Source organism: Chaetomium fimeti (assembly GCF_033439085.1).
Source record: "Chaetomium fimeti strain CBS 168.71 chromosome Unknown B0H64scaffold_5, whole genome shotgun sequence".
In the NCBI taxonomy this organism is placed as follows: Eukaryota; Fungi; Ascomycota; class Sordariomycetes; order Sordariales; family Chaetomiaceae; genus Chaetomium; species Chaetomium fimeti.
The window spans coordinates 3,918,122-3,941,707 of record NW_026944333.1 but is presented as its reverse complement, the minus strand read 5'-3'; the positions used below and the strand labels follow the sequence as shown (position 1 = coordinate 3,941,707).

Here is a 23,586-nt window from a genome sequence, read left to right as displayed (position 1 = left end):
GGATCAAGATTGTCATCATAGGTTGTGACGTTGTAAAATGCGGGCATGAATGCCATTGGGCGTGGTCGCACCAGGGTGCAAGACAGAGTTCTGCAATATAAAGCTGCAGGGACTTTGGGGTAGTCGGATTATATCCCTGGTTCGCCGCCACGATCGGCAGCTATCTCGGGATCCGCGGTTGTGCATAAGACCTCCGCACAGTACACTCCAGCTCACCACTCAAGACCACAATGACAACATCACCACCCCCCTTGCCCCCAATTATACCCTCACAACCACCCCCTCAACAACCCTCCCCGTCTCCGGCGGCCCCAAATAACTCCCCGCCACCCTCCCGCCCGTATCAACCACAATCTTCTCCAAATACACCTCTGGCGAATTCACCCTCCACACCAGCACATGCTCCCCCGGCGCCGCCCGCCCCAACCGCACCGTTGTGGTCCACACCTGATCCGCCACATGATCCATCCACTCCGGCGGGATGGCGCCCGCGTGCGGGTTCTCGACATACTCCCCCAGCACGCGCGTGAAATTCGCTGGTTGGTTGTCGAGCGTTAGGGAGAACTCCATTTTTAGGTTGGGGTCCGTGTCGAGGCCGGCGTTGATGTACACTGTGGCGGTGAGGTCGGCGTCGGGACGGAAGAGGTAGATTGGGTAGGTTGCGGTTGCTGCTTGGGCGGCGGTGAGGTCGGCGCGTGCGGCGTGGAAGGGCCGGAGGGCGATGGCGCCGGATTGGCTCCGTGTGCCGAGGTTGGGGATGTGCACGAGGGAGACGGGGTTGGTGTCTTCGGTGCTGTTTGAAGGCCCGGGGGCGAAGTGGGGCGCTTCGATGGAGATGTAGCCGGCGGACTCGGGGAAGCCCGTGAAGGAGGCGGGGGCGCGGGCGTTGAGCACGGGGATGCGGATCTGGTCGAAGTAGGGGTATCGGGCTGGCGTAGAACGGATGCCCACGAGGAGGGTGGAGTTGAAATCTTCTGGGACGGATGCCCAGTCGATGGTGACGTTCAGCCGGGTATCAGGGGTGTCTTTGTCGAGGGTGCCATTTGCGGGTGAGATGGAGAGCCATGGCACAGGGAGTGGATCAAGGGCCCAGGTTATCGGTACACGATAATCCCCGCGCATGAAGACTTCTACGTGCCGCACGCTGGGACCGTAAGGGTCCATTTGCGGGAGCAGGGGAGCAAAGTCAGTCGTTGGCATGGACGCGTCGACTGACTCGGCCCATCGGCCTTGCTGAACGGGGTTGGATGAGCCCTCGGCGTAGATACCGAGGTTCCCGAGTGAGAACTGCATGTTTTGTCGCAGTTGAACGTAGGAGAGGTTGGCGAGGATATCGCGCGACGGGTTTGCCCACATCTTCGGCTCCTCGACGGCGTCGTATACGGCCTGGGCCATCATATCGGCCCACTTTCCGTCCACCATGCCATCCCAATCCTCCACGAGGTCGTAGGCCGCCTCGAAATCCTCCAGGACCTGCGATGCCAGGAGGTTGGCCGAGTTACGGCGCTCGAGGGCATAGCGGTAGTTGATTGCCGTATTGATCGCGACCGCGTGGTATGTGGCCCCGGACAAGACGGGGTGACCAACCAGTTGAAAGAATGCCGGATGTAAGCTAGGGTCAAGTTGCGAGGTCAAATCACGGACTCGAGCAGCAAGCCGCTGCCATCGTACTAGGACTCCCTCCGCTTCGTGGTAGTTGGTGGATGAGTAGGTGGCCGGGGGTGATGTGCTCAAATCTGCGCATGCCGACGAGACGAGAATGTTCCATCAGCACCTCAGCAATATCCTCAGCATGGGTAGATCCAAACTCTCGAGCGGCGTACTGGGCCAGGTACGATGGCAGAGTCTCAAAACTGATGGTCGAAGCATTCCAGGCAAGGTCCATGGCCAGGTTCAGGGGTAGCTCCATCGGTTTGAGGTCTCCCACGTTCATGATCCAGATCCGGTTGGCACCGCGGAGATGAGCATGGGAAAGCTCCTTGTAAACCTTGGCCAAGTTGTTTGAGTTGTGCCACTTGTACGACCGCGGCAGACCGACGTACTCAAAATGAAAGTAGACCCCTGAGCCACCCTCCCGCTCGGTCTCGTTGCCGGTGGGCAGCCGGTAGACGTTCCCCTGGTTGTCGTCCGGGAACAGCAACGTGATGTCCTCCGCCGGTTTGAGCCCGGCATCGTAGTATGAGGCGACCTCCTTGTACAAAGCCCACACTTGGTTCACTGCTGTTTCAGACCCATGGTACTTCTTGATGATCCCCCTTTGAGTCTCGAATACGTCCTTGAGCATCTCGATCGCGTTGTCCGTGTTGGCTGCCTCGTCGCCGAGCCCTCTCAGTCCGATGGTGAAGTACGACTCGTTGCGACCTGCCCTCGCAACACCCTCGTCCATAAATTTTGTCATGTTGTCCTTGTTCTTCGACCAGTCCCACGGCCCCTGAACCGTCTCGTTCCACTCATTCGTGGCCCTCTGCAGAGGCTCATGGTGAGATGTCGAGATGACAATGCCATAGTCATCAGCCAGTTGCTGGTTGCCGGGATCGTCTGTAAAGAAGATGTTTCCCGGCGGTGGGGTAAAGGACTTCCACATTGCGGGCCAGAGGTAGTTGGCCCTGAGGCGCAGAAGAAGGTCGAAAACGTGAGCATAGAACTCAGTGTCGAGGGGGGTACCGGGTAGCGTTGTGGCGACGGGCCCACCATGTGTTTAAGGCAGGCTCCTCGTCGTTGATGAACAATCCGCGGTACTTGACGGTGGGCTCTCCGTGAATTGTCGTCTTGTTGAGAGCAAATATCTCGGCGTGTTTCTGCGCTGGTACGTCGGCAAACCAGTGGTAAGGGGACTGGCCGGATTGTTCAGCTAGGGTATGGATGCCAAATATGGTACCCCTTTTATCGCTTCCCGCAATCACCAAAGCCTGGCCGTTACCAGGAGCGGGGAGTTTTATGACAGTGGTCTTGAACGTCTCCCATTTGCCTTCAATGTCGGAAATGTCGATGTGCGCGCTGACCGCGAGGTCACGGATCAAAGATGAATTGACGGAGCCAGCAACGATGACCGTGCCGATGTCCGCTTGTTCCGTGATGCCAGACAGCGTCGCATTCCTGACCGTCCTCACGGCACCGGTGATATCCTGGAGATCCTGGACCAAGCTATTCGCAGCTATATGCACTCCAACAAAGTCATCCTGGGCAACAAGAATGGGGGCGTTGGTGATACTCAGTTGTGAATCTGCAGTGCCAACGTTGTCAAATGAGACAAATCGCTCCTCGAGAAACGCGAGGCAACCCCAAGGGAGGCTTGCAATAGCCAGTACGTGGAGGAGTTGACACCGCATGGTTGCTCGGACGGGCCGGGACATGCAGGGTCTCAGACTGCTCTCAGTCTTTGGTCGAAAGTGTAACTTGGAGCCTTGAGGGTCACTATTATACTTGTATCTATCTTTCAGTCAGCCAAGACCAAACAACAAGACCCGGCTCTTATTGATGGAAAATACTCCCTGGGCGGGGTACCCTCCTGCCATTCTTGGTAAGTTGGAAAACAACAGCCGTGATGCAAAACGGGGCTCGAAAAGAGACTTGTTAAACAGGCTAATTACCCCCATAGCAGCCAAGCATCGCAACCATTGTTCAGCTTCGAATGGTTGATACACACCCGTCAAAGTTCGAACCCGACGTTAGGGTTATGGAAACAATATCAGAAACATCGGATGTTGTGAATGAGTATAGATTTGCTCCCGCGTTCTGGTTTAGTGTAACGTACAAACCCGCCGGGGCGAACCATGACAGAATGAGAACAGAATCCGACAACGAAAGTCTGAAAACAGAACAGCTCCATAACTTGAAGTCAGGGCACCCCTGAGTATCGTTTGAAGGAGCGACCCTCACATATGCCCCTTTCGAGCATACTTACAAAATTCCCGCCCGAATATCTTGCTCGCTAGCAACACGCACCACCGCAACTTCCGGTATGTAGTCCATGGCGAACCATTCTCTCTTATTAAGCTCACTCGCCAGATGCTGAAGGCGCCCACCCAGCATCCTCTCCGATGTCAGGTCTTGGGTGGAAAAAAAGAACACCCCCGTATCAGCCAGCTGCCTCGCAGAGATGACGGCAACAGAAACGGTGCCCCTGCGGTTCCATTCTCCATCGAGCTTGACATATGGGCGAGAGATGCGTCTGTCGGCTTCTTCAAGTGCACTGTCGGGATTGCCGAAAAGGGAAATGAAGGACGTGGGCTCCTGTTGATACCAATCGAGATGTTTGGCGATGAGGCTGGGTGTGATGCGGTGGTGGTAACGCATGTAGTACGTGTTCTTGTCGCCGGCTTCAATTCCTTGCCCTTCGATGTAAGGGGTTTGCGATAGTTCATCGTAGACATGGAATAGTTCGAGGTCCCATTCGCGGGACGGATCAAGCTGGTGAGGTGAGAAGTCATCCATCTTTCTGCTTGATATTGGGAACTCAGATAGTCCGCTGGTCTCTTGAGCTGGGCAAGAGTGCCGTTGAAATTGTCGAGATTTCTTTCAGGAAGATGAGAGAAAAGTTGGCATCGACTACCTACCTAGATGGGGGTCTTCTAATTATTAGCCTTGGTAACCAGACTTGGGAGGGGGGAAATGTTGTGAAACCCCAATTGCTGCCCAACACAATTACTGTTTTGTTCTCCAATGGATCGGATATCCTCCGACCCTGCCGCCCCAACCAGCTTACCGCTACCCATTCTGAACCTACGGGAAAAGAACCGGTGTAAAAGCAATATCCGCAGCGGAAGGGAGAGGAAGACGGAGAACAGGACGAGGAGGAAGTCTTTCTCGCTGCGTACACGCCAAGGTCTCGAATGAAAACCTTTACGAACACTGGGGCTTTACGTCGACCGTGAGAACTTAATGAGGAGAAGAACACCTACACGGGAAAATACCCAAACACGCACTGCTCCAATCCCGAATCTAAACATTGATGCCATTTGCCTTGTCCCATAGCCTTCCCACCGCCCACTCGGAAGGATAACTCGCCGGGGCAATGCAATCCGGCACGTACATCCACCAGTCCTGCATGTCCGTCCTCTTGTCTTCATTAAACGTATAAAGCACCTTGCTCGACTCAAACCATGGGGGATAGAAACCGGCTTCTTCCCAGTCAATGATTCCTGTAACGACATACTCTGCCGGGCGCACGGGGTCTCTGTCAACGATGATATTTTTGGGGAAAACATCGCCATGGGTGAAAACGGCTGTGACGTTGGGGTCAGGATGGGGCAGCAAGCTTTTGAGGAATGCCGCGTACTCCACGCCGCACGCTGCTTCGATGGAGAACTGGAAGTCTCGGAACTCGGACGCCGTCGTCATAACCGTCTCGCTGTCGGCATGGTCCACCCACGCATGACTGTCACTCACCCCCTCCCCCCCAACACCCCCCAATCGCCCACCTGGCTGTTGTTTTAGGTCTCGTAGCCGCTTGAACAGTTGGTCCAGCTGCCGCTGGATTGAGAGTTTGTTCTGGCGACTCAGACTGGGCCACACGTCGTGGAGCGTGGTTGAAGGAATGTACGACATCATAATCAGTTTGGAGTGGACAAATTGGAGGAGCCCATGCGGCTTTGGCGCTGGGAAGTCTGAAGCGTGCTGTGCCAGATATTGAAGGGCGGAATATTCCGTTTTTGGGCTGTTAGTGGAAGCTGGGACGATCTTGATGGCGATGTCGACGTCCAGACCAACCGTATCGCGGCAGCGTAGAATGCCGCCACGGCCCAGGAGTTTGGTAATGACTGTTGCATTCTCGAGCACCCGCCGCACGCCTCTGTCGAGGTTGCTGTCATTATGAGAAACACCATCATCCGTCACGGTGCCAAAGATGAGTAGTTTTGCGGCGTCCGATAGTGGCTGCAAGATGGCGGGTTTCGTAGGCCAACTTAGATACCTTAGCCGGCGGGGAAGGGTTGCGTCTTCGGCTTCGGGGGTTTGCGTCGTTGTTGGAGTAGCAAAGCCGTGGGGTGAGGAAAATACTTCTTTTTGAATTCGAGTTGAATCCGGGGCATCTCGTGGTCGAGGTTTAAGCTTGGGTTCTCGGACAACTCGGCTTGCAACGCCCCAAGTATCTCTTGGTTCATCGCAGCACGCTTTGCAGCGCGGTCGGCATTCTCTTCTCTACACGAACATCGGATTTGGATACTGTGTAAACAGAAACCGGAACATTTGGATTTGAACTGTGGGATGAGAGGCAGGTTGTACTTACAGGGGTGGCATGATCGATTCCGTGGGGTGAGTAATTAACTACACGTAGAAGCTGATGCTCGAAGAGCGGTTGAGGAGAATGAAGATTTGGGCGGGGTTTGTTCATGCTGGCGGGCGAGGGGAGACCACATGTGCAGCTGAAGCAAATTCTGCTGTGTGGCTGAGTGCTCAGCCCTTTGGTACCTGAGCTGAGCGACTTCGCACGCTCCCTCGAGGCAACCGTCCTGTTACACAAGACTTCATCCAACAATATCCCCACCACAGGAGTAAATCCATTTCTTGCATCACCAAGCCACCGCCAGCGTTGATCTCGCCCTTTTGCCCCCGCCATCTGGCCAATCCCCAGTGCTCGTTGCAAGCCACCGTGGACGCTAGCATACATAAAAAGGAAACTTGGCTCCCAAATCCTGAAATGTGCTGCCAACAAAGGCCCTCGGCGATCCCCGAGCTCGGTATACATAGAAGCCGGATAGGGATCTGCTGGTGCGTGGTGCTCAGCTCCCTCCTTGTGGGATTGGGCCATGGTATGTACTTCTGCCACTGCCGGACCTGATGAACGCCGACTGGCTCGACGTCCAATCGTATTCGAGCTTCTGACAGAGTCTGCTTGCCGAAGACCAATGACTTTTTCCCGCCTAACGCGGCGCAACTTATGTTGAGCATTCCTCGATCTGAGACACATCGACGTCCATTGGGCTTCCATCTGCATACCGGACGGTCGGTCCATGCAAGCCTGGCGGCATGGATAACTTATGAGTGCCTTACCTCGTTAACGTAGGTACATACCGACCAACCGAATAATACCTGAGGTAATTATACATACCCCTGAGCGACCACCCATGACAACTCCCATATTTCTTTACTTTCAGCTAGTCACTGCTTGCAATCAAATCCAGGAACAATAATTTCTTCTCCTTATTTTTCCCTTTCTTTCGAATAACCATGGACTTCAAGCCCTTCTTTTTCCTGGCGTGCGTGGTGCCCTCGGCCCTGTCATACCCCTTAAACCACACCGAACCCACAGAAACCTTCGTGCCAAACCCTACCGGCCGTGGTACTATTGGTCTTCTCTACACCTGTGTTCTCACTCTGGCTCTCTGCATCTGGACAGCATTGCATCCGGATGTCGGCTTCTACAAAGACAATTGGTTCTACGGGCCAGCCTACAAAGCGATGTGGATGTTTCTTGCGATAGTACTCCCAGAGTTTGTCGTATGCTGCGCCGTCTCCCAGTTTGTACAGGCCAAAGATCTCCGCAGAGCATGGGAAAGCCATTGGCAGGACAAGGAAGATGAGGACAAGGAAAAGTGGTTGGGCATATCCGGTGCCTTCCTCGTTGTTATGGGGGGATATGAGATCAGATGCCCTACAACATGTCACGGCAATTCACCCGACTGTCCGATGGCCGGCTTTGCGGGCACCGCATTGGTTGACAAGAGCTTCCCACCTCGACCAGTCGAGCGCGCGACGACCGCGGGATCTACGGCAAGCGAAGAAAAGTCTCTCATTCAGAAACAACAGCTTCCCAGGGACGTCCGCCGCACTCTCACACCAGCGGGCTTGAAGAGATTACTGGAACCGACGGAAGACGGCCTCTCCCTCATGTCTAAACTGATTCAAGAGGGTGTTCTGAACCACACCCACTTTGATCCTTGCCGGATCGAGGACAAGGGAAAAGCGAACTATGTCGCCAAGCTGCTCACCACCGCACAGATTCTCTGGATGGTGGTGCAATGGATCGGCAGGACGGCCCAAGGGTTGCCCGTTACGCTGCTAGAGGTCCATATCTTGACCAGTAAGTGCCCTCTTCACTGCCCCTAAATTGTGACATTTGAAACCTTCTGACTCATAATCCCAGAGATTCCATTCACCCTCGTATCCTATTTCTGCTGGTGGGACAAGCCACTTGATCTCAAGATCCCCATATCCCTCCCGATCGGCCATCGCCTGCAAGGTGCGGAATGGACTCCTGGTGGTCCTGGCTTCAGCACTCACGACTCGAATCCCTTGAGACATGAGCAGCTTTTCCGGGAGCGCAGAATTGCCAAAAGCCTCTTCGCTGCTATATTTCGTGGCTCCTACGACTTCGCTTGGGATTTCGGCTATCAATCACTAGCCTGGTGTACCGCTATGTTCACTCTCAACGGCGGACTTCACGCCACCGCGTGGCTCGCGCACTTCCCTACAGAGGTCGAGAGCAGGCTCTGGCGTGCGGCATGTCTGGGTGTTGCCATCTCACCTCTAATCATCACGACCCTGATTTGGAAAAGGGAATGCGAGTGCTTTCTGCTGCAACTGGCCTACCGCTTTTCGACGAGGGATATTTCCTCCACGTCACAGTGCGCTAATGAGTTTGCTCTCCTGTGGCGCATAACCGCGGGTTCTGCTGAAGGAGAAAACAGTTTCTCTGGTGCTGGGGTGATGCGCCCCCCGCAGGGATTCCCAAGGGCATGGCCGCTTTGGTGCCGGCATTTTGCGGTTGCTGTGGTATTTGTCCTCGTATGGATATATATGTTATGCAACTTATTCTTCATGATAGAGGCGTTCATTAGCCTTCGCAACGTAGAGGCGTCTGCATACAGGACAGTGGAGTGGGCGGACTACTTGCCTCATTTCTGAATGGGCCAGGGTACAACGCAAGTCTTACCCGCGGCTGATGGAGTCGCTAAGAGAGGAGGGTATCATACAGGAAGCATACAGGTACTAGGTAGAGGTAATCCTTAAGTGAAATTGTGTCGACTACGTGCAATTAGCCGCATCGAATTTACTACAATTGAACTAGGTGCAACTTGCCTGGTACAACAGACTCGCATTGAATAGGATAGCTAGCATTAAATGAGATGACTGCAACAGTTACGATGTAATAAAAACAGACCCCTAAAACGTCCCCAAGTGCGGATCAAAGTCTCTCTCAAACAACCACAACAACAGACTCCGCAACCCGCTTCCGCAACGGCATAAGGGGGATCGAGGCCACCTTGCAATTCTTCCACGCCCAACGACCGGCTCGCACGAGTACCCCCGTTCTTCCGGAACTCGCAGCGGCGACTTGCTGCGAGGTTTGTGCCGTCATAGCTGGTTCTGGTCGGAGCGGCCGAGAACCAAGACCGGCAGTGCTCGCCCATCTCTGCGCGTGTTCCGCCCTCCACTGCTCCCACTGCCGCTGCCTTTCGACCTCGGCTTGCTGCGCCGAGGCTCGCTCGGCCACCGGGAGCCCGGCCATGATATCACGGATGGCGTCGCGGCGTGCGAGCTCACGCTGGACCATGAGAGGGCTGAAAGCATTTGGGGAAGTCACTAGAAGATGAGTGGTCAGCAGTGAGTGGGACTGGGCGGGCGGATCGGCCCCCAGTGACTTACCATCGATCAAACCTTCTTCCTGGGGCTTCGTATGTTTTCTGTAATACCGCCCAACCAACCGAATATTGCACAGGTCCAGCACATCCAGCAAGCCGCCGTAGGAAAAAAGAGAGTTGTCGTGCTGGCCAAACACATTGTAGTCAAACACAAAGTCGCTGTTGAAGAGGACGTCGACGGGCAAGTTCTCCAGGACATAAAAGTCGCATGCCACTTTCGAGTCGTCGGTAAGCCCGAACTCCCACTGCAGATCACGCACGACCCCGTCCGTCCACGCCGTCGAGCCGTCGGCGAACTGGACCATGACCCGGTTGTCGTATCCGCGGTCGATTTGGAATCCGCGTCTGCGGGCGTAGTCGGCGGAGATGGCCATGATGTCGGATCCGGAATCGGGCAGCGCCGCCACGGGGTCGCCGTCGAGGTGGCCCCAGAGCCGGCGCTTGTCATGGCCCATGTAGTTTAGTCGGAAGAGTTTCTTGGTGGCCAGGGACCGGAGCGTGGTCGAGATGCGGTGCTTGAAGCTGGTCAGCGTCTCGGTGAGGCGGAGGAAGCCGTCGCCGAGGATCAGGTCTTGGGGGCATTTTGGCAGGACACGGCAGTCGAGCCGATAGGTGCGGTTCTCGCCTTCGAATGTCCACGGGATGGAAGCCGTGCTGGTGCATGTGACGGTTTTGCCTGAAGCAAGCCGCACAGTGGGCCCGTCCCTGGCCTCAACCTCTTGGATGCCCATCCCCGGTCCTGCTGGCTGCCGGCGCTTGAGCCTTTTCAGGAAGCTGGCTGATATGAAGGACTCGTCTGCCCCGGTATCTGGGATGGCCCTGATCTGCGTGCCGTTGATGACTCCACATACTCTGCGGTCACGGATCTCGGTCGAGTGCGAACTGGGTCGTCCAAAGCTCTGATTCTTCTGCGAAGCCGGGAGGGCTGAAGGCACAGCCTTTCGGGACGTGCTCGCCATCGCGTTATTTATGCGGGTGGGCATGCTGTACTTGGCAGCCAATTTTCTTAGTGCTGGGCTTGCCGAGGGATCCTGAGATACGAAAGAAGGGTCGTAGTGTGGGTAAATTAGGCTCCCGTGGAGGGTGATCAAGGCCTGCCGTTGATCGGGCTCGAGCTTGTTGGCGGAGCTAGTTTGTGAGCTCTGAATGTTGTCGACCTCGATGCACTTGCTCTCTACTAAAACGAGGCCAGCGTAGATACCCTTCACCTCGGCCACTAGCTGTTCCTCGGAGATGGGCATCGTCTCGAGCTGCTTGATAGTCTCTGTCGCATCGGCTTCCTCCACTGGGGGCGTTGCGGGTCGGGGCATGGACCGCTTCGGCGGCGACATACTCCGAGACTTCGATGCCTCCCTCTTGATGCACGGGGTAGGGCTTTTGTGTGTCTTCGCAGCCTCCCACTGAACTTGGATAAATTCCCTTTTCTGGTCTTCCCCGCCCTTTTCAGCAAGCAATCCAAAGTGGACGTTTGAATAGTGCTCCTCGAAGTTGGCAAACGCCATGTCAGTGGTGCCATCCTGCGGCGTGTTCGACGCGGCGATCTTGTGATCGCACACCTGGCACCAGATCTTGCGCCTCGTGTCTCGCAGACGCCTATGTTCGTTCCACCGTTTTAAAAAATCCATTGTTCGCGCGCAAAAACGGATGAGGCTGGAAAATGACAAGACTCGTCCTGGAGTGCTGGTGTTATGATATCTTTGCGCGGTGCACCAGATGTTGTCGGGAATGGCATCAAGCCAAAAGCTAGCTAAAAGTCTGAAAACGCTGATGTCGGTTTGAGAGTGGAAAAGTGCCTCTTCTTGTGGGTGGTGCACTGGTGGCGGCGGCTGAGCAAAGTACTGTCAGACATCCCTACCACCCTGCCGATTGGGCCGGTTGTGAGGGGGCTGGTGGTCACTGGTGTGGTGCACATGGGCAGCGATTCAGCCCACCGCAAAGCATTCATTATGGTGCACAGTCAGGTCGAGGATGACTCGATGAGTATCCCCCTCCTACCCTCCCTGTTGGGCACCGTGTCAACAATTGAACAACCCACTCCTAGAGCCCTAAATCCAACATGGACCCCCCAATCGAAGGCTTCGCGGCGGTGGCCGAATGGATCGCTCGGGATCATGACAATGAGGCGTTCATCTTTCGAAAGTTCGACAGGCTCGCCGCCCGGAACCTACTACATTTACAAGGGCGGATAATGCTCCTTGAGAAAGAACTGGATGCGCTGGACAGGGAGGCGGCTAAAAGCAACGATATGTTGCTGAAAGACGCTGCAAGATCGTGGGAAGACCTGGTCCAACACGCCTCAGAAGGCCAGGTCTACGCTCAGAGCTACATGAAGCTGGTTGATGAGATAAAACAGGCTTTGAGAGAATATGGTGTTTTCTTCCCCACCCGATCAGTATCATCCCAAGGTAGTAGGCATAGCTAACACATCAAGATGAAACGCTTGTCCTCCAACACCAAGTGTCGAACCTGCCAAAACCCAGCCGAAGAACGCTTGACCCCTTCAGATGCTGGTTGAACGAACCCCATCCCAGGCTCGGAGGACAGTCCAATTATTTCCTCGACGCCGAAGATGGTCTCGTCGCTCTCACGCCGCAGAAGGACTTTGACCCGGCCTCGGAATTCTTAAGACAGTTTTGGCAAGCTAAAACTGTAAGCTCGGATTTCCGGATCAGGCAAGAATGCAAGATGGTCAATCAATAGCTAATTCATGCCCCGTTCCCACAGAAAGAGCCCACGCCAGATGGGAAATTCCACATTGCGCGGTTCGACGAGAGGTCCATCTCGGCCGCGACCAAGGTGATCACGATCTTGGTTGCCACGAACCTGCTCGTTGGCCCAATATATGGTCTGTACTTTACAAGCACGCCGCTGCAGAGGCTCGCCTTGATCCAAGTCTTTACCACCATCTTCGCACTCTGCGCGGGCTTCATGAGCAACGCGCGGCAAACCGAAGTCTTTGCCGTGACGGCTGCGTGGGTTTCCCTGGCGGTCCAAATCTCCAGTGTGTTTAAGCTGACGAATGCTCGGTTGATAGATATGCCGCGGTGTTGGTGGTGTTTGTGGGCAGTGCAGACTTTTCAGGCAAGGCCGGGAATGGGCAACCTTGAGTGCTCGATAGGAACATCCAGGGGGTGTCCGTATTCCATATATCTATATATCGTAATCCTTTCCTACCTTATGTAGCCCTTCACTCTCATTCCAATTACGGGCAGGATGCTGTCCCACTCGTACGTATTACTGCTTACACAACTCAGATCCTCCGTCAATGAGATAGTTGAGACTAAACTATAATTATCTATCACGTGTGGCTGTATTTTTTGAGGGGTAGTTTGCCGTGGCAAGGGATGAAGGAGGCAACGAACGAGGAAAAGCGCAAGCGAATCGGGGAGAAGAAGCAAGAGACAACGATTGGCGAGGTTGATGATGGCGAGTTCGACTGGGTGAAGGTTAGGGAGGAGGGGTCTAGCGAACTAGCAATACGACCACCGCCCGAGCCCATCGGTGGCAACGCTACGCCGCTGGCACCACCAGCAGCGATGGGCATGACTGGGAAACGCGCCCGTAAGGATTCAGTTCCCGATGCAGGGCAAAGCCGAGCTCGAAGGCTCCCTGCGCCCCTCCGTGGTATTGTCGATGTTGGTCTTGCGGGAGCTGCCAACAACATTGAGGAGTCTGGGATTGTTGATTGGGGTGAGGCCCCGCAAGGAGATAGCGCGAAGTCGGAGGTGGTTGTGATGCGGCGTCGGCCAGCGACATGACGGTTGCGGTGCGATGAGTGGGGCAATTGCTGGGGAGGTGCGGGAATTGCGGATCGGGGCCGGGCCGGCGGCGGCGGAGTGGGGCCGGGGAAAGCATGCCTCAGCGCAGTAATCTGTACATGGGCGGGAACACACGTGCGTCGGCGGGAACATACGTGCGACAAGATGGCTCAGAGTTTGCCCAAGCCGATTTGCATTTTTGACGCCATGCGGAAGAATGGCAGTTTGGGACACAGCACAAGAATAGGGTAGATCAAGTCCCTGCCACTGACGGAGAGCTGGGGTTCGGGCTCTTGCAAATCCTCCTCGGTCAGGCGCCGGTTACTGTGGTCTACGACGGCAGGCAAAGCTGGTTGACTTGAGGCGCTCTTTGAATGGCTTTCCTTTTGTTGATTAGGATTTTCGCAATGTATTCACTCTATACCAGCAAGCCGCTGTGACAAGCTGGGTTACCTAGTTACGCGGATCACCTAGGAGGAAACGTGGATGTAGACACTGCCGAGAGTTTTAGGTCCCTTACATTGAATTGGGCCTAGGGATGTTTTTAACAAGGTCGAAAGCCCCCCCGCTGCTTCTTCTCCCCAGCATCCTCGAACTATCGTTCAGCCGCAACGCAGCCTTTGGTACTGCCCGTAGGGCCTCCTCCGTCTGAAGAATATAAACTCATACCCACTTCTCCCAAAGACATCCCTCGCCTTACTTATCTGCTTATCTACTCTTTCTCATTGCCACTAACTCCCCCACTCGCTTGTTCACTCGCTCCACGCCACCATGGACGCCCTGCCTACCCTCGTGGCCAACACCAGCCATGACGGTAACAGCTCCAAACACGGGCTTCCCGATGGACTCCTCGACACCCTTTCGCCGCTTCTCGGGTTCCAGCTCAACCCGCTGATGAAGCTGTTCACGCTCCTCCACGAAATCATTGAGAGTCCCCTCGGCATCGATCTCACCTACATCCTGATCTTGGTTTGGTGAAGTCGTGGGCCATAGCTCACGAGAGAAAGGTTTATTAGCTGAACCCCCCGTTCATCAGCAAAGGGGGGTGGCTGTGCTAACCTCCTGTTCCTATTGGGTTTCCATCAACGGCCGGATCAACCAATGGTCCGGCAAGGCATCTCCCGAGTCACGAATCGCTGCGTAAAAATGAACGAGAGAACTCAGGTACCTACCGATCCGCCTGTTCGACAGCGCTCCCTTACCGGAAGGTCTTCGCCAGCGCCTTCGAAAACATGATTCGCTTACGAGAACTTCATCTTGACACTGGCGAGCGAAATTCTCCGCCTGCTGAAAGCCCCGGTTCCAACCTAGGCGGCGAAGAGCCGGATACGACTGGCCTTGTCGCAGCTGTCAACCGCGAAATCGAATCCGCCAATGTGCCCGTCCCTGTTACCGTTGGCATTACCCCGCCGCGCGCAACTGATGACCACACTCCAGAGCCAACTCCTGGCTCCAACGGACCGACTGATCAGGAAACCCCTCCTCATCAACCCGAGGCTAAATCAAACTTCAGCCGGTTTCTTGACAAAATCGGGCTCACCTCGACCACACTCGGGTTTATTTTCGCTGTCATCCTTGGCGCAATTTCCTGGTCCGGTCTGAATTATGCCAATTACTACGCGAAAAAGAGCTACGACCTGGCTCTTTATCAAGCATGCAGAACCTATGAGGTATACTCTTCACAATTGAGGACTCAGCGCCCACGGAAAACTGGATTGATAACGTTAATTCTGTAGGATCTTCAAAACAGTACGGCGTGCCAAACTTCTCTCTCTACGGGAATTCGAGTCCGATCTCTTCCCAACATCGGCCCCGAAATTGGTAGCGTAGCTGCTTATCTCGGTCGGGCTTACATGGACGCCTTGATAGCCTACCTCCGGGCGTGCGAGGATGGAGTGGCCTCAGTGTGCTTCATGAGATCTTCCGGTCCCGAAAGTTCGTATTCGAACTTTATATCCTCGATTCCCGAAATCAGGTTCAGGCTGCTCTGGGCTCTACTATTCCGATTGTTAGCAACCATTATCTGTCGAACGGGGATACTACATCTCGAGCGGACGTCTACACCCATACGCCCACAACCATCCACGCGGTCGCTCTTGGATACATTCCTGGGGGCGAGCATTAGCATATTCGACTGTATATTCGCTCTTGAGACCGGTGCACTCAGCGGGCAGATATCACGGATGAGCGCTGTTTCGTGGGCCTCCTACTTCATAACGACAGCTGCATTACCGATCCTATCCGCGACTGAGGGCTTGAACCACCTGCGGACTCTCCTTCTGTCTACCAGCCTCGTGGTTTTAGCACCATTAAGTGCGGAAATCTCGGATGTCGCGGCGAATGCCGCTCTGGCAATGACGTCTATGGCGTGTTTCACCTTGTTGCCACGACACTTGAGGCAGCCTGGAAGTCTCCATAAGGAGATCCTGCAAGTGGAGTGGACCTTGCAGGACGGGATTACCATGCGGCGGATAGGCACTCTACCGGATGATACCCTAGAACAAGGAGTTGTTGATCAGAGGGACGACGGACCGCAGGAGGCCGAATTTCCAGGGAAGAAAGCACTCCGCAGGAGAACAAAACATAACAAGATGACACTGAAGACGGGGGATGTTGCTCCTGAGCGAGAAAATACCTCTACTGTGGAGGAAAGAGTCGCTAAGGATTCGAGCCCTTTTCTCTCGGTAATCAGTGCCTGTGATTCCATTGTATTAAACTCCGCCGGGCTTTGGCTAGCCTATTCGTTGTCGGGCGACCTTGGAAGTATCGCTGGGGAGGGGTTCTTTTGCTCCTATTGCTTATGGCGCTACACAATGCTTGCATGCACGATTAAGCGCATCCCCCAAAGTTTTCAGGAGAACGTCATTCGAGGTGGTGGCACTATTATAGAGAAGATCAGGGTGTGCGAGGAGGCACACAAGGAAGATACTATCTACTCGATATGGGGTCTTCTTATTTCCACAGTTGGGATTTGCGTTGCTAGTGCGAAGGGGTCCTGTAACTAAGATGCATACACGTTTGAAGTTGTTGGGAGGAGGTCGGTGTTTCCCAGACCCTGTAACATAGCTGCCAGCCAAGGCACCCCAAACACCGGGCGCATCCGTCCCCAGTTCCCAAGATATCCACAACTTCCAATAATATCTCGTCGCTCAGCCTCTCGCTTAGTGCAGTGTTTGGTGAAAGTCGGTATGGTGATAAGCTCCTCCGCTAGGGCTGACGGGGTGTTATGCCGTTGGTTTCGGGCGCGCCGCTCGAGAGGAAGACAAGGTTCCGAAAAGAGAGAGAGATAGGGGATAATTACTCTAACTTTAGCGGGAAGAGTGGACGACGCGAGGAAACCAGCAAGGAGGAAGGAGCCATTTTAACTTGCTAGCTCTAGGAGCCTAAAACGGCTCCCGGGGCCAAGAACCTGGTTCAGGATGTTTGCACAAGGATTGGGGTTTTCAACAATTCCGTAGACTGGCAGCGCATGCTATGGCGGAGATGCGAAGGGCAGGATTGTAGGACCACACGATGACAGGTACTGGGTGGTTCTTCCTTGGGACTCTAGACGCCCCCCACACTCTCCAGGCCGCCTCATATGGCGAGACACGCCAGCCAAATTCGGCGGACAGAACAGCGCTTTCTTGACTTAACCTATATCGAAGATTGAAACCTCCCGTGACGTTGGAAATGGAGTACGGTGCGGCCGAAAACAACGCGACGCCGTCTTTCTCTAGCTCCCTCGTCAACTCGACGCGGGCCCGGGCCTAAGTCAGCTCCCACTATCCGGTCAAGCACGCCCTGAGGAAGCTCCTCGAAGAACCACTCACCTCCAGCTGCCGCGTGCCCGGCCGCACAGAGCCCGCTACCCATCACAATTGTAATATGCATTGTAACCTCCGGTGTCGGCCCGCCGCCGCCAGAGCATCGGAATACGGCGAGTATCAGGGCGGCAGATAGCGCTTAGGAATTCCGGGGAAGAAGGGCAACACACAATCCATGTTGGACATTGTGGTGAGAAAGATGATGGCTGCATGTTCTCAGCACTACGCTCGAGGCAAGACCGTGAGGATGGGAGTGATGACGTTCCCTCGGTCACCGCGGGAGTCCGAGGAAACAGCTTGGCGAACATCGAAAGGGCGCGCCAACCCCGAGGCGCCCCGCTCATCAGACTCTTTCTCTCCATCAACTCGTCGCCCGCGTCGGGGGTACCGCCTAATCGGGCCGGGGACGCCAACAAACGGAGCTTAGTGCTTATCACGAAGGGCAAGCGGATGCCTACTGTGGAAGCCGTTGCGACAAGCACATGGAAAGGAATTTGAGGGTGCAGGCTCGGTGGGGTGAAAAGGACCAGATTATGAGCGCTGACTCTCGCTTCATGGACTTTGCGGGTGTTCAGGTACACGTGGGCCTCGCCGTGGTGTGTTGATGGATTCAGAGGCTCAGACGAGAAAGCTCGGATTACCACTTCTTCGGAGGGATAGGAAGCCTGCTGGCATGCTTCTGGCGTCGACTTCCACGGCAGTGACAAGCACGTGGGTTAAGGGAAGAGAGGGATATCGTGTATAAAACTACTGGCGTCGACGATGATTGCTATGTTTCGAGCCGACCACCTCACTTCCCATTCCAACAACCCAGCCAAGTCAGTCCTTGACAGCGCACTCCCAAACCTCTGAACCACCCACTCACCAACCCCATCAGCCTCCACCACAATGAAGTTCACCACCCTCACCACCGCCCTCACCCTCGCCCTCGCCGGCAGCACCGACGCGTGGCGCGTGTACCTGCACGACCACTCGAACCTCGGCGGCAGCAGCTACACGGCATCCGGCCCCGGCAACCCGGGCAGCGCGTGCCACATCATCCCCAAGGAGCACCGGTACCGCGCGGCGTCCATCACCTACTACGCGTACGACCGGCAGACCAACCCCAACACGCGCTGCAAGCTGCAGCTGTTTGAGGGGTTTGATTGCGATGGCATGAACGGCCCGTACTTTAGTGTGGATACTAAGAAGGCGCTGCGCGAGGACTGGCGCGATCGCGCGTCGTGTTTTAAGACGACGTGCTGGCGGGTTTAGGTACCGGTAGGGGGGGGGTGATGCGGGCTGGGGTTGATGCCAAGGGGGGAGGGGGGACGAAATGGGAGGCAAAGTGGATGCAAGGGGTTATGGCTGTAATTGTGATTCTCGTTTTGTAGGTTCGTGGGGGTAACTGAAATACCCGGCTATGAAACTCCTCGCTGAATAAATACCAACGGCTTGCTCACCCACGCGCGCGAAAGCCTGCGTTGTTCCTCGAGCATGAACACGCGGGAAAATAGTCCTACTGAAAGGTTTCGGTCACTGTAACGGTCATTCGTAGTTCTGTTCTCGACGACTGCTTTTAAAGGGGGCAAATCAACCGTGAGGATATTCCCTTAGTAAACAAGGGAGAGTGCTAGTGCAGCTGGGATAGTAAATTGATAGATCTGTAAATGGACTGTCTACCACTTTACCAACGTACACCTTGTTTTTTATTTTTTCATCGTTAAAACGGGCCATGGAATCGGTATCACCCAACGTGGTCACCAAAACGACTTTCCGTTTCGTTACCGAACGGCAACTACTCAATGGTAAAATGGGAGAGTTCAAGTTCCCACGGGGCCGGGGAGACTTCGCAGTCCAACTTACCCCCTGAAGACCGAGTTCGGCATTTGATTTCGACATCCAAGCCTTCTCCCTTGCTACGCGAATTAGGTCTCGACATTGTGAAGCCGACGCCAGTCAAATCCCATGTGCCGGAGTTGCGAATAACCTTGAGGGACAAAGGACTCGGAGGGACTGTCCACTCCTCAGGGATATCAGACCAAGGTGACATTGCCTCCTTGAGGTTGTCGAACAAAAGCCGCATTGCCGAGGACGACCTATCCAAGATCTCATCCGGCCCGGGGTTGTTTAGAACGTTGATCCCCTTGATTAGTTCCAACGGTATACTGACATACGCCCTTGTTACCCTCGATAGCTTAATAGGGCCCTTGGGGAACAAAAGACGGAGCTTGTAATCGTGATCCATGATGAGCGAGGGGGCAATAATTACGTATTATCGCTTGTTGAATGGACCGCTGTTGTAAGTGGGCTGCAGTGACTAGGTGGTTGAGGTTTTGTGGTGAACGAGAGAGGGTTGACCTGCTATAATAGGGGTGACTTTTAATACAACCTCCTGTACCATCGCGGGTTTAGAACAAAGTAGGCTCCGTTACGTTGGTATGGGGCACACAATGTGGTTCTTTCTCCGGCCTTACAAAGCCAATGTAGCCGACCGGAACAAGAATGACATTTTGCGCCGAAAGACCTCGAGTTATTTTACTGGTTAGGTAGGGAGGCTAGCCGTCCTCGTACCATCTGATCTGAAACGAACACATGATCCCTTGGCCTCCATCATCCCACCTTTTCCGTAACCCCCTCTGGCCGGCCCTACGCGACCCTAGCAGACGTTCCTCTGTCCGCTCCCGGAAAGGGTCCAGTTGGAGTTGTCAGCGCACGGCGACTCGCGCACCGAGGTGCCGTCCACCTGGAGGTTGATCCAAATGTCGCGGGTGTTGGGGAATTCGGAGCGGGCCGCGATACGGACCTCGCCGCCGCCGTTGACCTTGCCGCCGCGGATGGAGAGGTTGTAGCAGTTCTCGATGAGGATCGCGTTGTTGCCGTTGTTGGCCAGGTCGATCTCCTCGATGACGACGCCGCCGGACTGCGACACGCAGAAGATGCCGCGCCCGCCGCCGCGCGAGACCACCTTGTCGATGTAGACGTTGGTGTTGTAGTTGCCGTTCTCGTTCTGCCCGTTGTTGTTGGCCATGCGGAAGGTCGCGTAGCCATTGCCTGCCGCCACGTTGTCGCCGTCCACCAGCCCGACGTGCGCGTTCCTCGTCGCCTGCAGCAGCAGCCCGCACTCGCCCACGTCGCGCGCGATCACCTGGTTGATCTCGAGGCCGTCGATGTTCCACACCTCGACGGCGTGGCTGCCGGCACCCGTCACGCTGATGACGTCCATCTTGACGTCCGAGTTGGCCGCGCGGTCGCGGTCGAAGCGGATGCCCATGCCGCCGCTCAGGTTCATGGTGATCTTGCCGAGGGTGAGGCCGGTGGTGCCCGAGAAGCGCAGACCGAAGTAGGGGTTACCCGTCATGGTCAGGTAGGGGATCTGCACGTCGGTGGTATCGGTCGACTCGATCGCGCCCCGGCCGGATTTGTTGCCCACGTCGATGGTGCCGCAGCCTTCGAAGATCTTGCCGCTCTCGATCGTGAGGGTGTTCGCGCCGATGGAGCCCGAAGCCATGACGGCCACACGCTGGCCGCTAGAGATGGAGTCGAGGGCGGCTTGGATGGCGGCACGGTAGTCGGAACCCGAGTAGACGTCGCTTGAACCCTTCTTAGCGGTAAAGGAGTTGCCGGAGCCGGTCACGGTGGCGTCGGGCGAGCCGGAGCCGCATTGGGCCTGGGCGGCAGAGGCAAGCGCCAGGGCCGCCGTGAGGAGGGAAAGGGTGAATTGGGCCATGACTGTGGTTGTTGGGGCCTCGGAATGGTGATGGGGTCCTTGTGGAGGGCTGAACCAAAGTTGTGAGGCAGGGGGCTTGCTAGCTTTATTTAATCCCCCCGCAAAGTCGGCACTCAATCCATCGAGAAATGGTGGAGTGCGGTTGTGTTGTGGCTGTTATCCCCAAAGGGCGATATAACAGCCCCCGGACAATATGGTTCCGAGGCAGGCTGTTTGGCGGAAATTCGCGTCAATGTGTCGCCGAGCAGCTTAATCAAGCGCGCCACTTATTAAGGGGCTTCGCTGCTACCCCCAGCGGAGTAGTGATGCCCGGCTTGGCTTCGACTTAAAACGACGCGCGCGAAAAGACCGGCATTCGAGGACAACGGTGAGGCTCAACCGCTCAAGCTTACACCGAGAAGGGTTAAAGAAGCGCGACGATTCCACCTATGATACATACTAAGTCAAATTTCAATGCCCTTGGCAAAAGAAGCCACAATATGTTTGTGTTCTGCTCAAATCGACCGGGCCGGCGGGACCAGCCCCTGATGATCGCCAGGTTCCATCGCCCAATCAGATATATCGAAACATGTTCTCCCTGACTGACCTCTTCATGGCAACCGGTTTTCCATCCTCATACACGACGCCCGACGCGCCTCCGTCGCCTGATATCCCCTCCATTTTCTGCCGCAGCTCCTCGTCCATCTCCTTCTGCGTTTTCTTTTGATTTGGGACAAGTGGTTCCACCCCACTCTGAGTCTTTGCTGTTTGCTTTTGACTCGGCAGTGCGTCGGTCCCTCCCTTTGTGCGATGCGTGATCAGTGAATCCATTCAGTATGTCCGGAAAACGGGCAGACCTACTCCGGGATCCAACGTTGATGTTGGGGGGCGGCTAGGGTTGCTAGAGATGGCCCGAAGTGTGCATGCAGTGAAAGGCCTTCGGTCATTGAATTTCAGGAGGGCAACGCGCGCGCAGCTATAATTCGCCGTCAGTTGTGCCGTAGCAGTTCGCGTCTTGGATAAAGAAGTCATCTTCTGTTTTCTTCATTGCACGGCAGTTGAGATGTTTTGTGGGGATACGTAATGGGGAGAAGAATAATTTAGCGAGTCTTGTTTTTGACACGTCGAACGAAGAGAACTGGACGAGCCTGGGCAGTTGTGTGATGTCATCAAAAGTGTTACCTTCGCACCTCCGCTGCTAGAAATCTCTACTATGTACCAGCGTCATTGATCCAAGGCAGTCAAGTGACGATTTCGACAAAGAAAAATGACCCCAAAGCCATCGGAGAGTGGATACACTCCCAACTTCGAGTGTTCTAAAGAAAAATAAGAAAAATGAAGAAAAAGAAATAAAAACAAAGAAAAGGAAACAAGACGGAATACTTAAAGGGGGGAAAAGAGTGGAAACAGAAACAATGGGCACTTGACTCAGAAATCAATAAGAAAGAGAACATCAGCGTCCAAGTTAAACGGCGATACTGGCACCTAAGTAGGTCATAACTAGAAGCTTTGCAAAACATCGACAAAGCTCGTATTCCCCTAAATTCGACTCATACCCAGGGACCTCACCATCCCGAGAGCCGGTTACCCGGATTCCGGGTCTTGGCAAGCAGGATTTTGGGATTTCGCTCGCTGACACACGAAAGCGCGCGAGTGGCTGCCTGAAGTCACGCGTCTCGGTACGAATACCAAATGCAATTTCCCATCTTCATCTCAATCAACGTCCATCGCGATTACGATTGTACGTTGTTTTTGCTTTCCGATGGATCCCCAGCCAGACCAGGAACGCGCCGCCAGCACGCCAGCCACTGAACGGACACCGCTCCTGCCACAAAATGGATCAAGACCACCAACCCGGCCAGTGCCACGCGCCGTGATCGCCGGCCACTGGGTGACAGCGCTGGGTGGAATCTTGGCCATCAGCCTGGCAGTCGCGGTTTATGCAATCAACCAATACAACAGCCCGCGGGTGTACCACTTGATCTGGACAATCCAAGACAACATCTCCCCCACTCTCTTCGCTGTATGCCATACCCCCCCATGCACCCCATATCACTGACGGAGAAGTTGACAAGGTCTGCACAGGGAATCCTTTCTGCATCATGGGCTATCGGCAATCTGGTGCGCGTCCGCCGGGTCGGAGTGCTGATGCCGGCGCTGGTAGCGGCGATAATACACGCCGGCCTAGCAATGTTTTTCGTGATGACGTCCATTCAAGCTGCCGATACCCTTCTCCAAGTCCGCCCGTGCCGTGTATATGGTGATGTGGGGGACGACGAGAGATTCCTTAGATGCGAGCAGTGGGCGGCGAAGTTCCATATCCTCCTGTGGACGTATCTGGCTTCGGCGTTTCTTCTTGGGTAGGTCTTGCCCCTGGGAGCTGCAGAGCTTTGTTAACAAGTCGCTAGATGTGCTCACGCGGTCCTCTTCGTCTCATCCTGCGCGTCTCCTTTCCGGGATCCCTCATGGCGACGGAATCTTAGCACCTGGAGGTTCCCGACTGGCCAGCTGACGGTTGAGTTCACTGTTAAATTTCTACGGCAGGAGCAACCATCTGGAGCTGCTCAAAATGCGGCGCCGGCCATCAACGAGGCCGCTACGTGAAATCTGGAGGGAGATAAAGTTACCTGTACGAGTCGGGCGGTAACCACCTGCCTACTAAGTTGAGAGTGTCGAATGCAAGATGCGCAATTAATATCACACATGGAAAGCTGACCGGGACCACAATCTTCCCCATATGCTGCCCTGACTGC

General features: G+C 55.0%; 11 protein-coding genes across 11 annotated transcripts; 6 read left to right on the top strand and 5 right to left on the bottom strand.

Annotated features, from left to right (window-relative positions):
• Positions 1–154: 154 nt before the first annotated feature.
• On the bottom strand, positions 155–3,329 carry B0H64DRAFT_434110 (uncharacterized protein; the record flags this gene model as incomplete). Its single annotated transcript, XM_062806074.1, has 4 exons — positions 155–1,473; positions 1,503–1,612; positions 1,672–2,606; positions 2,692–3,329. 4 exons carry the CDS (start codon positions 3,327–3,329, stop codon positions 262–264), a joined length of 2,895 nt encoding a protein of 964 aa, XP_062658591.1. The 3' UTR covers positions 155–261.
• A 1,612-nt stretch (positions 3,330–4,941) lies between these two features.
• B0H64DRAFT_464323 (kinase-like domain-containing protein) lies at positions 4,942–6,301 on the bottom strand (the record flags this gene model as incomplete). The annotated part of the gene is made up of 2 exons (XM_062807623.1): positions 5,998–6,301; positions 4,942–5,902 (listed from the first exon to the last, which is right to left on the bottom strand). Exons 1-2 carry the CDS (start codon positions 6,099–6,101, stop codon positions 4,942–4,944), a joined length of 1,065 nt encoding a protein of 354 aa, XP_062658590.1. The 5' UTR covers positions 6,102–6,301.
• Positions 6,302–7,028: 727 nt separating this feature from the next.
• Positions 7,029–8,993, top strand: B0H64DRAFT_201367 (uncharacterized protein). The gene is made up of 2 exons (XM_062799264.1): positions 7,029–8,020; positions 8,084–8,993. The coding sequence occupies exons 1-2, from the start codon at positions 7,168–7,170 to the stop codon at positions 8,842–8,844; spliced, it is 1,614 nt and encodes a 537-aa protein (XP_062658589.1). The 5' UTR covers positions 7,029–7,167; the 3' UTR covers positions 8,845–8,993.
• Positions 8,994–9,007: 14 nt separating this feature from the next.
• On the bottom strand, positions 9,008–11,346 carry B0H64DRAFT_476429 (uncharacterized protein). The gene is made up of 2 exons (XM_062808148.1): positions 9,586–11,346; positions 9,008–9,522 (listed from the first exon to the last, which is right to left on the bottom strand). Exons 1-2 carry the CDS (start codon positions 11,204–11,206, stop codon positions 9,137–9,139), a joined length of 2,007 nt encoding a protein of 668 aa, XP_062658588.1. The 5' UTR covers positions 11,207–11,346; the 3' UTR covers positions 9,008–9,136.
• Positions 11,347–11,506: 160 nt separating this feature from the next.
• Positions 11,507–12,813, top strand: B0H64DRAFT_402527 (uncharacterized protein). The gene is made up of 4 exons (XM_062804245.1): positions 11,507–11,950; positions 12,013–12,230; positions 12,306–12,553; positions 12,616–12,813. Exons 1-4 carry the CDS (start codon positions 11,638–11,640, stop codon positions 12,686–12,688), a joined length of 852 nt encoding a protein of 283 aa, XP_062658587.1. The 5' UTR covers positions 11,507–11,637; the 3' UTR covers positions 12,689–12,813.
• A 934-nt stretch (positions 12,814–13,747) lies between these two features.
• B0H64DRAFT_402524 (uncharacterized protein) lies at positions 13,748–14,402 on the top strand. The gene has a single exon (XM_062804244.1). It carries the CDS (start codon positions 14,111–14,113, stop codon positions 14,315–14,317), a length of 207 nt encoding a protein of 68 aa, XP_062658586.1. The 5' UTR covers positions 13,748–14,110; the 3' UTR covers positions 14,318–14,402.
• B0H64DRAFT_402523 (uncharacterized protein) lies at positions 14,257–16,492 on the top strand (the record flags this gene model as incomplete). Its single annotated transcript, XM_062804243.1, has 3 exons — positions 14,257–14,332; positions 14,399–15,009; positions 15,076–16,492. Coding segments are annotated over exons 2-3 (1,703 nt in total), but the record flags the coding sequence as incomplete, so codon positions are not given.
• Positions 16,493–18,033: 1,541 nt separating this feature from the next.
• B0H64DRAFT_375787 (uncharacterized protein) lies at positions 18,034–18,399 on the top strand (the record flags this gene model as incomplete). The annotated part of the gene is made up of 1 exon (XM_062802438.1): positions 18,034–18,399. One exon carries the CDS (start codon positions 18,034–18,036, stop codon positions 18,397–18,399), a length of 366 nt encoding a protein of 121 aa, XP_062658584.1.
• Positions 18,400–19,567: 1,168 nt separating this feature from the next.
• On the bottom strand, positions 19,568–21,343 carry B0H64DRAFT_402520 (uncharacterized protein). The gene has a single exon (XM_062804242.1). It carries the CDS (start codon positions 20,852–20,854, stop codon positions 19,784–19,786), a length of 1,071 nt encoding a protein of 356 aa, XP_062658583.1. The 5' UTR covers positions 20,855–21,343; the 3' UTR covers positions 19,568–19,783.
• On the bottom strand, positions 21,258–21,999 carry B0H64DRAFT_402518 (uncharacterized protein). The gene is made up of 2 exons (XM_062804241.1): positions 21,695–21,999; positions 21,258–21,634 (listed from the first exon to the last, which is right to left on the bottom strand). Exons 1-2 carry the CDS (start codon positions 21,863–21,865, stop codon positions 21,407–21,409), a joined length of 399 nt encoding a protein of 132 aa, XP_062658582.1. The 5' UTR covers positions 21,866–21,999; the 3' UTR covers positions 21,258–21,406.
• Positions 22,000–22,451: 452 nt separating this feature from the next.
• B0H64DRAFT_402516 (uncharacterized protein) lies at positions 22,452–23,548 on the top strand. The gene is made up of 3 exons (XM_062804240.1): positions 22,452–22,856; positions 22,919–23,193; positions 23,242–23,548. The coding sequence occupies exons 1-3, from the start codon at positions 22,596–22,598 to the stop codon at positions 23,435–23,437; spliced, it is 732 nt and encodes a 243-aa protein (XP_062658581.1). The 5' UTR covers positions 22,452–22,595; the 3' UTR covers positions 23,438–23,548.
• Positions 23,549–23,586: the final 38 nt, after the last annotated feature.